Source organism: Sciurus carolinensis, chromosome 6 (assembly GCF_902686445.1).
Source record: "Sciurus carolinensis chromosome 6, mSciCar1.2, whole genome shotgun sequence".
Classification (NCBI taxonomy): Eukaryota; Metazoa; Chordata; class Mammalia; order Rodentia; family Sciuridae; genus Sciurus; species Sciurus carolinensis.
The window spans coordinates 140,206,787-140,220,949 of NC_062218.1; the positions used below are offsets into that span (position 1 = coordinate 140,206,787).

The 14,163-nt window shown below is 43.9% G+C and overlaps 1 protein-coding gene across 1 annotated transcript in view; it reads left to right on the forward strand.

Annotated features, from left to right (window-relative positions):
- The window catches only part of Slc36a1 (solute carrier family 36 member 1), a 45,043-nt gene extending 36,603 nt beyond the window's left edge, over positions 1-8,440 (forward strand). Inside the window, exon 11 of the mRNA XM_047556612.1 lies at positions 4,120-8,440. Coding sequence (XP_047412568.1) covers positions 4,120-4,391 — 272 coding nt within the window. The 3' untranslated portion in view covers positions 4,392-8,440. The remainder of the gene's footprint in view (positions 1-4,119) is intronic.
- Positions 8,441-14,163: the final 5,723 nt, after the last annotated feature.

Below are 14,163 nucleotides of genomic sequence, written 5' to 3' on the forward strand. Positions count from 1 at the left end.
TTGTTCCTGCTTCTCCTTTCTTTCAAGTCTTTTGGCACAGGCTGATGGGTAGAGGATTTTAGGTCTTTGATGTAACTGATTGTTTTCAATTACACCCAGACCTTTCAATGGAAGCTTATTTTATTGACATTTCTGGTGTTTCCCAGAATTTTTTCTAACTTTTCCTCATCCTCCATTTCCCAGGGGAACAGGGCAGAGGGGAATTTGGTCCAACTTTAAGTGTTAGAAGTAGCCATGACTGTGCATCTTGGAGGAGTGGGGGATGTGATGAGAAAGTTGAACTCCAAGTGGGAAACAAAATTAAGTTGGAAATGCAGATTTATCAGGTCAGCTTATATTCTGAGCTCCTGGGGAAGGAGAGCACTCCACCTGGGGAGTCTGGAGGTGCAGGAGAAATTCTTCCTTTGGATCCCTTCAGGCACTAACCTATCCTTCTATGCTTGATCTGAATTCTCGATGGCATTTGCCGTGTGAAAAATTTTACTTCAGTTAGGGATGAGAATTTCAGAAATCTACTATGGAAGATGTAATAACATAAAGTCATATCCGTTACGAGGACTGCTAAGCCTGAAACCCAGAACCTCAAAACATCCAGGCAGGGGGACCTTCCAGAGTGTGTAGCGTCTAGGTGCAAAGTGGCCTTTCAGGGGTCTTTTGGCCTTTCACACTTCATAGTCTTGCAGCTGCAGTGATGAAGAGCATCATTAATGAGCTGTGCAGCTGTGGCGTACCTCCTCAGGTCCTTCACAAAGGCCTCAGGTTCCTCAGCTGTGAGATAGAAGAGGGTCTGATCTCTCAGGCTTCTCTCAACTCCAAATTCTGTGACTCTATGGCAGTGTGCGCTTGACTTAAATAAATTTCCACAAAAATATTGCTCTAAAAAATGAAGGTTAATAAAAAACATTTGACAGTAAAAGAAGTTCTCAATATCCCACTGACTTAACAAAAATCATTTTTATTTTGTACTTTATCTCCCTGTCTTAATCCTCACAGGTACATGGTAAAAAGTTGCCATCACAGTGCACACAGAATGATTTTTCACAATTTTTTTTTTTTTTTTTTTTTTTTGCGGTGCTGGGGATTGAACCCAGGGCCTTGTGCTTGCAAGGCAAGCACTCTACCAACTGAGCTATCTCCCCAGCCCCGATTTTTCACATTTTATTTAATATTATATCACGAATATGCATGCTGTTAATATTTTCATGACTGTACTATATATTCCATTGTATAGATAGATTCTATTTAAACTGTTCCTTTAGTGTTAAATATATAGGTTGTTTCTCTTGCTTTTATATATTTTTTCTCTATATATTTTATATATTAGCAGCAGTCTTGTGCAGTTACATAATTTCTCTATATAGTCCTACTAAATGAAATTATGTAACTGCACAAGACTGCTGCTAATTTTGAAGGCAGATTTCTAGACATCTAAAAGAACACTGGATAACAATATCGACCAAATTATATTGTGATACTGTGTGCATGTACAAGCCTACAACAACAAATTCCACTCTTATGTATAATTTATAATGTACCAATAAAATAAAATATGGGGGGAAATTAGTGATTCAGAATGATTACAAATCCCTCAACCCTAATAAAAAATGACAATTAATATTAAAAAAATAATAAGCATTAAAGTAACCTGTCGGATTTCACCAAGCATTGATCTTAAAAATGGCAAGAGCTTCCTAACACGGGAGCCGTGAGATTCCCAGTATTCTGTAATTCCGAGTTTTTTCTTCCAAGTGCCTTGTTCTCTTGGGTATGAGTCAGCCCTTTCTAACGCGGTCCAAAGCCACAGGCTCTGGAATCCTGTCAGTTCCTTTTCTGAGCATGGCTGTTTGCTTCAGGGAGCTTCAGCGGTTGCAGGATCATCACACCGTTAGTGTCTGAACCCACAGGGAAGATGTTGTGCAATAGGGCGCAGCCTCTCGACTTACCTCGTGGTCTAGTTTAAGGTTGTCCTCAGTCCCTCTTTCTGTGGATGGCACAGCTAGCTGCTGCCAAGAGCCCCATAACTGGGGTAGGGAAAACACTTTCTCCCTCTTTGTTTGGGATGAGATTTTGGGGGAGTACAGGGAAGAGCTGGGGGGCAGGGTGTTCCCAGGCTTCCTGGTGGGGACTTACCAGGCTGATCCCGCCAAGCAGTGCTTCCTGAGATCTCCTGGTTTCTTCTGCCTGTGGAGCTTTAGCTCATAGAACAAAGAAGATATTTAGTGCCTGACAGGGGTCTTAGTTGCCCCCATATCTTTCCTAAGCGGTTGATTACTACCCTGGAACAAAAGCCATTTTGCTTGGTGGCAAAACACATGCGAGCTCTGGAACCCTGGGGCTGTTTATTGCTGATTTGACTCAGGCCTCCTTCTCTTTTTTTTTCCCCATTATTGAGAAACTCACTTTTCAAGCCTCCCTGCCCCCCTTATCTTTCTCCAGTGTTGGGCTTTATTGAGGGTCCAAAGGAGGCATCTGGTCCAGCTAGGACAGGAAGTAGGGCTTTGTAGCCCTGGCTTACACATACATATACATATATGTATCTGTGTTTAGCCTATTGGTTCTGTTTCTCTGCAAAACCCTTTCTATTATACCTCCCACCTTCTGACCAGGTAACTAGGACAATGTTTTCCCCAATTATTCTGAAAATTACTTTCTATATTAATACTTAGATTTAATTTCCTGCTGAAATAAACCTTTCAATAACTGGTTACCAAACATCACATTTTTTTTTTCTATATACTCATTTAAGAAATGTTCATTGAATACTTCCTTTATGTGGTAGACATAAAGCAAAGGCTATGTAAAAGAAAATTGTTCTACAAGGCTTTTTTCATTTAGGGATATACTTTAATAATGCTTCCTACAACTAAATAAAATTCTATAGATCTGTTAAGAAAAAAAAAAAGGAGAAATGTTTGCCCTTTTTAAAATCGCTGTTGATAATATGAATGTTCATCTTGCATAGATTTTGTAGTAAACACAAGAACCAGTTTTGAGATTGCTTATGAAATATGATGAAGTAGAAGATCTCTGTTCAAGCTGAGAACTGATTGTGACCCTACAAGCTTCCGTTTCTGTGTCCTCTTAAGTCTTGTCACCGAGCGGAGCGTATCTCTGACTGCACTGACCTCCTCCACATATGTCCATGTGTCCACCCAGGTTACTATGAGACAGGGTGTGGTGGCAGGTCTCCGCTTGTCTCCTTCCAGGAGCCCTTTCCCTCTGGTGACAGAGGCCTCGCTTTTCTCAAGGGGCCTGGGTCAGTGGAGACGCTCTCGTGGCTGGCGCTTGGGGAGTAACTCACACACCCTTGGCTGGGACAAAGCCAGTGGACTGGGAGCTGCCTGTTTTGGCACAGCCACAGGAAGGGAGGCCTCTGCCGTGTTGTGCCCTCTTGAGCTGCACACGGACCTTCCCGCCGTCAGAGTGCTGGGAAAGTGTCCCAGAGCACCTCCAAGAGCCCAAGCTGGAAAGAAAGGCCTCTTAAAACTTCTGAGTCAGGCGAAACTTTCACCACCATCAGTGTGAATAGCGTCACCTCATTTCATCTGTGAACAAATTGAGGCTTAAAATGGGAGCTGCTTTGCCCTGGGCCACCTGGCTTGTTATAAGCAGGGCCTGGTGGTGAGGTTAGCAAACAGGTAAGCATTGTGTGCCTTTAGGGCTCTGAGTTCTTTACCCCATTCCACTGTCCCTGGTTCGCAGCTGGGAAAAGAGGAAGACATGAGCTGTCTAGTGCTGGAGCTGGGTGGGAGTCCGGGCATTTCGATTCCAGAGCCCGCACTCCTAGCCACGTTCTCCTGCCACCCACTCCCTGGGCTCAGTTCCCCTGACTGCTGCCTCGGTGGATCACATGGAGCTATCACCATGAGGTTGACACTAGGCACGCACAGACCCAGACCCCAGAGGAGGCAAGTGTGCTGAACCTGGAGACGCTGGGCATTCCACGTCTCTGAGTATTCATTTCCTCATTTCTGGAACGAGCGATTGGATCTGGTGGTGTCTAAGCTTTCTCAGCGCTCTCCATTCCCTAAGATGGACAGGTGCTGAACTGGCTGATCAGTGAGAGGATCTCTCCCAGCCCTGAACGGCTGTGAACAGGCCTGTGCTCTCTCCCTGCAGGCATCTTGGCCATCCTCATCCCCCGCCTGGACCTGGTCATCTCCCTGGTGGGCTCCGTGAGCAGCAGCGCCCTGGCCCTCATCATCCCCCCAATGCTGGAGATCACCACCTACTACTCAGAGGGCATGAGCCCCCTCACCATCGCCAAGGACGCCCTCATCAGCATCCTGGGCTTCGTGGGCTTCCTGGTGGGGACTTACCAGGCCCTCAATGAGCTGATCCAGCCAAGCAGTGCTCCTATCTCCATCAACTCCACCAGTGCCTCTGTATAGTGACCTGGGTGCATTCTCTGAACCTGCCTACCCCACCCCTGCGTGTCCCCCAGCACCTGTCCCAGAGCTTTGGTGCGGTCCAGCCTCTGGGAAATGCAGGCTCTGTCTGGGCCCCCTTCTACCTGGCACCTGGGTACCCTGGCCAGGGTAAGACTGGGTCAGGGCGGGGCAGGGAGACACCTGGGAGGTATCACTAGTGACAGCTCTATCACTGCTCATTTGTACTTACTTTAACCCAGAACGTTCAGTTCTTCCCCTCCTCATGTCCTCTCCCTTAGCACCTCACCCGGATTCTTCCTATTGCACAGCTCACTTTAAAATTTTTGGTATCCTGTACCGGTGTTTTCTCCTGTCCTAGGCCAGACTTAGAGTAAATAAGTGGGAACTCCCCTCTTTATAAAGCCAGGTCTCTTTCTTATCTCTTTCCCAAAATTGTACCTCAGTATTCTACCTTTTCAAGCCTCCAGGGAGCATCTGGATCTACCTAGTACTTCAAAACCAGCCCCCCAAGCTGGAGAGTTTTTAATCTTTTCTCTTTCTGGCTTGCTGGGACCTTTGGGCCACACCTTCTCTTGAGTTCTTCCACGCAGGTCACAACACTATATTCTTAATTGCTTTTGCTCTTAAAAGATACGCAGTGCTGTGGAAATTGAAAGTATTTATATTTTATTTAAGATTAGGGTTTTGGTTTTAGACTCTGACTCTGGATCTGTGGTTATTATGAATTGTTTCTTTTTCAGTAAACTTTTACTCAGCTCCTCTTGCTGAAAAGAAACTTGCTCTGGAAAATGTCCGTTGAGGCGCTCAGCACCCTTGGCTGAGCACCCGAGGGGTTGAAGCGGGATCACCTGCATGCGGGCCTCCATGAGGAGGCGCGCGTTTTCTCCCATTGGTCAGCTTGGTCTCGTGCTGAACATGAGAGTGTTAGGGAAACGCTTGTGTGTGCACTAGGCCCAAGGCACGCGTGGCCGCGTGGCAGAGGTGTTGGTCAAGGGAGGCTTATCCTGTGGTTGCTTAGTACATCTAGGCCCATTTTTTTATCTCAGCACCTGACAAGAGAAAGGGATGGCAGGGTTCACCCAATGGGAGGACACCCACTCTGTTGCCATGGGTGGGAAGTTGAGGTCAGCGTGCACAGAGTCTGGCATTAAGTTCATAGAATTTGGCAATGATCTGACACTGTGCACGGGGCTTGCTTGGTTTTTTACAGTCATGGGGGGAGGGCAGAAGCAATGCCCCACCCCAGCTGCCTCTGTGCCCTGGACCTTAAAAGGAACCAGTGAACACTAATTGTTTCCCCTGTCCTTTCCCAGGTGTCCTGAGCAGCCTAGTGCTGGCCACCTCAAGGTCAGCCTGCAGATTAGGGAGCAACCTTCGGAGGGGGCGCAGAGAGATGTGGTGCCTGGCTCTGGCTGCCACTTCCTTCCTCGTGGCGTGAGAAGTGTTTCAGATGGGCATTTGTTGACTACCTGGCTCTTGGACCATGTGTGTGTGTGCGCGTGTACGTGTGTGTGCGCGTGTGTAACAGCGGCTTCCATGTCTCCTGCATTCCCGTCGCCAGCCCTCGCTTACCTGTAGGTATGATTTGTCTGGAGAGCTGTTCAAGGGAAAGCAGGAGATTCATCAGGGATGTGTTTTTGTGTTTCACCGGAGCCCACAAGGGCTGCGACGCCCCCTCACAGCCAGCTTTTCCTTTCTCTGCTCTTCCAAGACCAACCGAGCTGATAAGGCCTTACCTTCCTGGTAAGGGGATGGGAAGAGTGGACCCTCTCCTGTCCCAGCCTGCCTCATCACTTGATGACTTTGGAAGATGTCACCTTTGTTTACTTCTTCTCCCTTGGGAGAATGACACTTTTCACCCACTCTTTTTACTCTTTGGTTGTCTCTAACAGGTGCTTATGTGACCAAGGTCCCAGCCTGGAATAGCAGAGGCCCTGCTCTCTGAAGTCTCAGGTCTCTAGAAGTTACCAAAGTGGGCTCAGAAATTGTCACCTCCTGTTCCCAGACTTGGGCTCTGGCAGCCCAACTGTCAGCCCACCATCTTCCTGTAGCCATCCCGAGAGTTGCTTTCAGCAGGCAGGCACTTGCCAGTAGAAGGGGTCAGACTTGTGTCCTTCCCATGGCTTCCTCCATCATTGGAGGCCTCTGTTTGCTCAGAGCTGCTAGAAGCAACTCTGTCCAGGCAAGTGTGAGGTTGGGGCTGTGAGGCTGGGACCTAGGAGCAGGACAGCAGGATACTGAGGTCCTCCAGCTCCAGCCCTTAGCCACCTGTGGGCTGTTGCTTCCAGGCCCCTGGCCCAGAGAAGATGTGTGGGAGAGCTGGCCCTAGCTTTCTGGTTTCCAGGAGCTCATTTGGCATGCCTGTGCCTGCTTGAGCTCTTTCTTGTGTTCCTGTTGCGTTGACAACCTGAATGCATGGCTATTTCAGAAAACCCAGGTGAGTTGACTCATTAGGGTCTTCCTGACTGTGTGGTCGCACAGCTTATGGGCAAGGAGGGAAGCCAGATGGTGGGCTGGGGAAGGCCCTTCCTCCGCCGCTGCAAGGAGCCCTGGGAAGCGCTTTTGCTGCCCCCAGTGCTCGGTGAGTCAGAGGGCTTTCCTGTGTCTTCCCTTTGCTGGCTGAGAGCTGGCGTCCCAGCCATTCACTGTCTCTGACTCTGGCCCCTCGGGAGAGTGCACCTGGATAAATAAAAAGCTGATCTCGGAGCCATGGTTTTCCCGAGTACGAGGCTGCGAGACTGCATGCAGGATGCACCAAAGACAGACTGCAGGGTTCTGTTCCTGCTGCCGTCTCTGGTTCAGTCCCCGGTCCCCAATGAGCCCACAGGCAGCTTTCTCAGAATCCTCCAAATGCTGCGGTTGGGCACAGGATTACAGCTGGCAGTGCCCCTTCTCGTAAATGCAGACACTTGGTGGAAACAGTGTGACCTGGCATTGGCTGTTCACTCTTCCTGGAAGCTGTCACCATTCACAAGTGGCATTATTTCTATTGTGCTGCTGTCCAGCTGCTAAGAGCCCTTCCCCTACACAAGCCCTGGTCAGATGTGAGACCTGACAGCACAGCTTAGCGCAGACCCCCGCTCTCGTGTCTCACGGCTCCAGCCAAACCCGCTGGCTGGTGCCTGCTGCTCACCCTCTACCCCTGTGAAAGGTAATAGTGTCAGTGTGATAGGTGGTAACAGTCATTAGAAAAATCACCCCCCTCCCTATGGTCTCATCTTAATTTTTGCTTCTCAAATTCGTCTTTCCTCCCGTGTCACTGGCGTCTGACACTACACATCCCCTCATCTTTCTCGGAAGTGAAGCTTCTCACTTCTCTCTGTTTCTAGGGCTCTCTATTCCCTGTTCCTGGCAAGGGCTCTGTACCTGTGGTTTTCTTTGATGGCAGATCTCAGTGTGTCCCCAGAGGGACACAGTGCTGCTTCATCCAACAGGAGACCGGCAGTACGGAAACAGCAGACTGTGGTAATCAGGAGGGTGGCTTCAAGTCGCCTTAGAATTTAATTTTCCAAAGTACATTACAAATCTCTGAGACCATTAGAGGAAAGTAATGCAATGTGGGTTGCCTTTGAAATCATGGTCAATACTTTTTAAGACAATTAGTCTTGCTGGTTGCAAGGTTGTTTGCTCTGGCAGCATTAGCCTCTTGGGGGGTCCTTCCTTTGTACCCCTGAGTCATTCCTGGCCAAAGGACATAAATGGTGCTGATACGAAGTTATCAGATGAAGGGAGGTATTGTTATCTGTGTTCTTTGGTGTAAATCAAGGTGAAGCAATTTTCTTCTGATAAACAATGAAATCAGGTGACTGTAATAAACTGTGTTGATGGACATATGAATCCGAGGAATCAGAGAACTACCGTAAACAAAATCTGGACAGCAGACAGAACTGTGTATGTGATGTGCCCACAGAGATGGATTTCCAGCATGGTATGCGTAGAGATGTGGATTATGCCAGAATGTGTAGAAGATTTTGTTTTGGGTTGCGCACATGAATTATGTGTTAAACTTTTTCTTTTCAATAAATGAATTGTATTTTTTATTTTTGAGAGGTTGCAGTCTATGTCTTTGTTTTCATGCTTTAAAAAAAAAAAAAAAAAAAAAAAAAAAAAAGTCACTCAAATCCCTTCTCTGGATCTTAGTTTAAATGTCTGCAGTTATGCCCAGAGTTGCCATGGGGGAGTACTGCAAACAGCAGAACTATCCGTGGAATTGAAAGGTTGCCATGAAAGAGACCACAAAATTTATCTTTTCTGTTATACAATCCTGCCTTCCCTGATCTCCCCCTGATTCTCTTGAAATCTTGAGTAAAGACTTTTCAAACCTCTCTGGACATGTCAGATGACCCCACCTACCAGGCATGTTCTATGTGGTTATTCAACCCAACACTAATCTAGGGGTTGCTGTGCAGGTGTTTTGTAAATGTAATTACCATCACAATTAGTTGCCTTTAAGTAAAATTATCCTTAATATGTATGGATAAAGAAAATGTGGTATATATACCCAATGGAATATTATCAGCCATAAAGAAGAATGAAATGATGGCATTTGCAGGTAAATGGATGGAACTGGAGAATATCATGCTAAGTGAAATAAGCTAGTCCCAAACAACCAAAGGCTGAATGTTTTCTCTGATAATACGGATGCCCACCTATAACTAGGGAGGGTAGGGAAGGAAAGTATAAAATTTCATGGGATCAGATAAAGGGAAATGAAAGGAAGGGAGGGTGGATGGGAATAAGAAAGAAAGTAGAATGAATTGGACATAACTTTCCTATCCTTATATATAAATACAGAACCAGTGTTAACTCCACACTATGTGCAACCACAAGAATGGAATCCTAATTAGAATAAGTTATACTCCATGTATGTATAATATGTCAAAATACACTCTACTAAAAATACACTCTACTATCATGTATATCTAAAAACAACAAATAAAAAAATGAAAAAGATAAATAAAATCAGCCTGTCCCAAGTTAAAAAATATATATATATCCTTAATAACATGAGCTTCATTCATTCAGTTGAAAGTTCTCAAACTGAAGTTTCCTCAAGCAAGAAGAAATTCTGTCTCAAGACTACAGCATTGACTTGGGCCCATGAGGATCCAGGCTGCCAGCCTGCCCTGTGAATCTCGGACTTGCTGGTCCCACAGTCATATAAGCCAGTTCCTCAAAATCCGTCTGTCTTACTCTCACACACACATACAGAATACTTACACAAAAACGGCCACTATTCACAAGACAATGTAATATGATGTCAGTGTTGTATGTACCATCATTGACCTCATTTGAAACATGACTGACAATGACTTGTGTGTGTATGTACCCATACTGAGTCATCTCAAAGACCCAGCCCGCTGTTCCAAGCCACCACCCAGTAAGTGGCAGAACTGGGATGCGCAAGCCTTTTGGTTCCAGAACCCATGTACTTCCCAAGGCCCCAGCTGCCCCTGTCTGTTGCAGCCTCAGGAGGGAAGCCCATCTTTAGGGATTGTCATGAGGGTTACAGAGAATGTTATGAAAGTGTCATATTTTATAAGCATGATGGGATCGTGAAACGTTTTCTGAAATAGCTGACTTAAGAAAATCAAGACCCAGAGGTAGTTCTGTTTGTTGCTTGACTACACATCCATTCATTAGGATCATGTCTCTCACCTCTTCTGTGCAGAGAACTCAACTCTTTTTAGATGGTCCACTTCTTCAAGTTGTTATTTCTGCTCACATTCTTAATTTAATGGCTGCAATCCCTCCTTTCAGATAACCAGGCTCCTCAAGGTAAGTCTGCCGGAAGCTAGAAGCATAAATTTGAATGAGTGGACCAGACTCAGACCCTAGACCTGGGGCAGTGCCAGGTCAGCTGGCTTCCTCATGCTCAGCTCATGATTAATGAGTATAATTCACTGGACCCTGCATTAGTCTCCCCCTCTTTGTTTTAAACATTGGGGTGTAGTTTTCCTATAATAAAATCCATCTATTTTTCCAAGTGTACAGTTTGATGAGCTTTGACAAATGCGTGCAATCATGTGACCCCCATCTCAGTCAAGACGTAGACTATTGCCTTTACCTCCAAAGTTCCCTTACATCCCTTTTGTAGTCAATCCCATCCCCAGACCATTCAGTCTGCGGCACCCACTGATGTTGTTCTCTCTCATTTTGTCTTTTTGAGCATGCCGTGTGAATCAAATTAAGTGTGTAGCCCTTTTGTCTGGCGTCTGTCACTTAGCGAAATGCTCTTCACATTCACTTGTGTCGTTACAGGTATCTGTGGTTTATTTTTATTTCAGTTCTGCGTTCCATTGTATGGAGGATCCATCATTTGTTTATGGATTGACCGGTTGACAAATGTTTGGCGTGCTTTCAGTTTTTAGCTATTATGAATAAAGCTGCTACAACTCTTGATGAACAGGTCTTTGTACAGGCATATGTTTTCATGTCTTCTGAGTAAATACCCAGAGTGAAGCTGTGGGTTGTATGGTAAGTGTACGCTCACTTCATAAGAAACTGGAAATTGTTTTCCAAAGTGGCCGTACCATTTTGGATTTCTACTAGCCATGCATAAGAGTTCCTGTTGCTCCATAACCTCACCAATATTTAATATTGTGGACTGAAATATAAGCCATTCTAACAGCTATGAAGTGGTATTTCATTGTAGTTTTAATTTGCTTTTCTCAGATGTTTAATGATGTTCAACATTTTTTTTTTCAAGGACTTAATGGTCATTAGTCTTTTTTTTTAAAGAATTTCAGCTTTTTTTTTAAACTTTATTTTATTTAGTTTTGTAATGTGGTGCTAAGGATCAAACCCAGTGCCTCATGCATGCTAGGCAAGCACTCTACCACTGAGCCATGACTGCAGCCCAATCAATCTTTAATGGAATATTTGTTTAAATATTTTGCTTCATTTAAAATGTAGTTATTTGTCTTTTAAACTTAAGCTTTTAATTTTTAATAATTGTAGAGCCATAGGAAGGTGCAGAGAAGTATCCAGGGAGGCCCAGCGTCTCCTTTACCCTGTCTCCCCCATGTTAGCATCTTGTATAACTAGTACACAATCAAACCTGGACACTGACATTGGCACAGTCTGTTGGATTCGTGCAGATTCTCCAGTAAATATGCACTCCTGTGTGTATGTGCATGTGTGTGTGTGCATACAGCTCTATGCCATTTTACTACCTGTTGCTTCCTGTTTTCCACCGCACAATCTGGATGGCTGACTATCACCAGATGCTTTATGCCGCTCAGTGTCTGTTCCTCCACATGCCTAACCTCTGGTAGCCACTAATCTGTTCTTCACCTCTATAAATACATAATTTAATGAATGTTACCTATTGAATTATTCTGTTTGTATCCTTTTAAAAAAATTTTTTTTGGTTGTAGATGGACACAATACCTTCGTTTTATTTATTTTATGTGATGCTAAGGAGCTAACCCAGTGCCTCATGCATGCTAGGCAAGTGCTCTGCCTCTGAACCACAACCCCAGTTCCCTGTTTGTATCCTTTTGAGATTGATTTCTTTCACTCAGTATAATTTCCTTGGTGATCTTCCAAGTTGATACATGTATCAATAGTTTGTTCCTTTTTACTGCTAAATAGTATTCCATAGTATTCATTTGTAACCATTCATCCATTGTAGGAAATTTGCATAATTTCTAAATTTGGCTCTTATAAAACTACTATGAATATTTGTACAAATATTTCTGCCTGTAAATAAGTTTTTATTCCTCTGGGATATGTGCCCAACAATGTAGTGCTGGGTTGTATGGTAGGCCTTCCTGGTTTTAAAAGTAACTTCCAAATCATTTTCTAGAGGGGCTGTACCATTTTATACTTGTACCACAGTCCATTTTCTCTGCATTCATGCCAGCACTTGGTGCTGTCACCATTTTTAATTTTTAGCCATTTCTTAGATCATGAGATATATGTTTTGTTAGATTTATGGTTTTAATTTCCTTGGAGTGATTGTAAATGGTAATGTGGTATTTTTTTTGTCAGTTTCTGTGTATTCATTGGTAGTCTATACACATGCAGTCAATTTTTACATGTTAATCTTGTGTCCTGTGACCTTTTGTACTCAATAATCTTGTGAGTTTTAAACTTCTAGAGAATTTTTTTTTTTTGGCAACCATGTTGTCTGTAAATAAAAATAGTGGTATTTAAAATCTTCACCAGCTACTCCTCTGACAGTTATATACAGAATTTATAAAGAACTCAACAAACTCAATGCCAAAAACCAAATAACCTAATCAATAAATGGGCAAGAACCAAACATAAATTTCTCAAATGAAGAAACACAAATGGCCAACAAATATCTCTAGCAATCAGGGAAATACAAATCAAAACTACATTAAGATTTTATCTTCAGTTGGAATGGCAATTATCAAGAATACAAATAATAAATGCTGTGAGGCTGTGTGGGGAAAGGTACACTCATACATTCGGTGGGACTGCAACTTAGTATGACCACTTTGGAAAGCAGTGTGGAGATTCCTCAGAAAACTAGGAATGGAACCACCATATGACCCAGCTATCCCACTCCTCAGTATTTGTCCAAAAGAAATAAAATTGGCATACTGTAGCGATACAGCGCTACAATGTTTATGGCAGCACAATTCACAATGGCCAAATTATGGAATCAACCCAGGTGCCCATTGACGAATGGATCAAGAAAACGTGGCATCTATATACTCTGGAGTTTTTACTCAGCCATAAAGAAGAGTGAAATAATGGCATTTGCCAGTAAATGGATGGAAATGGAGAAAAGCATCCCAAGTGACATAAACCAGACTCAGAAAATGAAGGGGCAAATGTTTTCTCTCCTATGTGAAAACTAAAGCAAAATAAGGGAAGAAGGCAGTGGGGGGGGGGGGGGAGGGGGAGTCAGGGAGTAGGGTCCAGGTATCCTAAAGATAGAGGGAAGATCTGCAGAGTAGAAGGAGATTGAGAGGCAGGGAGGGTGGGCGGGAAAGGGACACCAATACAGAATGAAACCGAGAGAATCATGTTTCATACATGTATAAATGTACCCAAAGGAACATCTCCTGTATGTACAGGTAGAAAGTACCAATGAAAAATAAAAGAGTGAAACGAAGAGCAGTAGAAAAAGGGAGTTTGGGAATTGAAATCAAATTCCTTGTATGTATAATCAAAAGGAACCCAGATACTATGTATAAATATAATGCTTGAAAAAAAATGTAAAAAATAAAAATAGAAATGGTGGTATTCCTTTTCCAGTCTGTGTGTTCATCCCTCCTTTCCTTCCTAGTAGGTGGAACTTTGAACACGGTTGAAAACAGGGTACTATGAATAAACACCTTAGTCTCATCCTTGGTCTTACAGGGAAAGAAGTCTTTTGCTTGAAGTGTGTTATAAGCTGTGAGATCTTTACAGATGCTTCCCTCTATTCCTGTACAGAATTTTTTTATTAGACGGGTAGTGAATTTTGCCAAATTCTTTTTCTGCATCAGTTGATGTGACCATATGGGTCTTCTTTATTACCTGTTGGTATGGTGAATTATAATATTTGTTTTCTGAATATTGAACCAGCTGGAATAAATCCTACTTAGTCGTGGTATGTTGTATATACCTTAAATACCTGGTGAGATTATCTTTTGTTTTTTTACTCACAGGTGCAGAATCCAGAATAGTGCCTTTTGTAAGTGATTAAAACCATATGCCACACCTACTATTTGGGGCCAAAGTGTACTTTTTCCTCAGGCCCAGATTCCCAGCTCTTGTAAAGCTACAGAAGGCCACATTTTTCCTCAGGGCA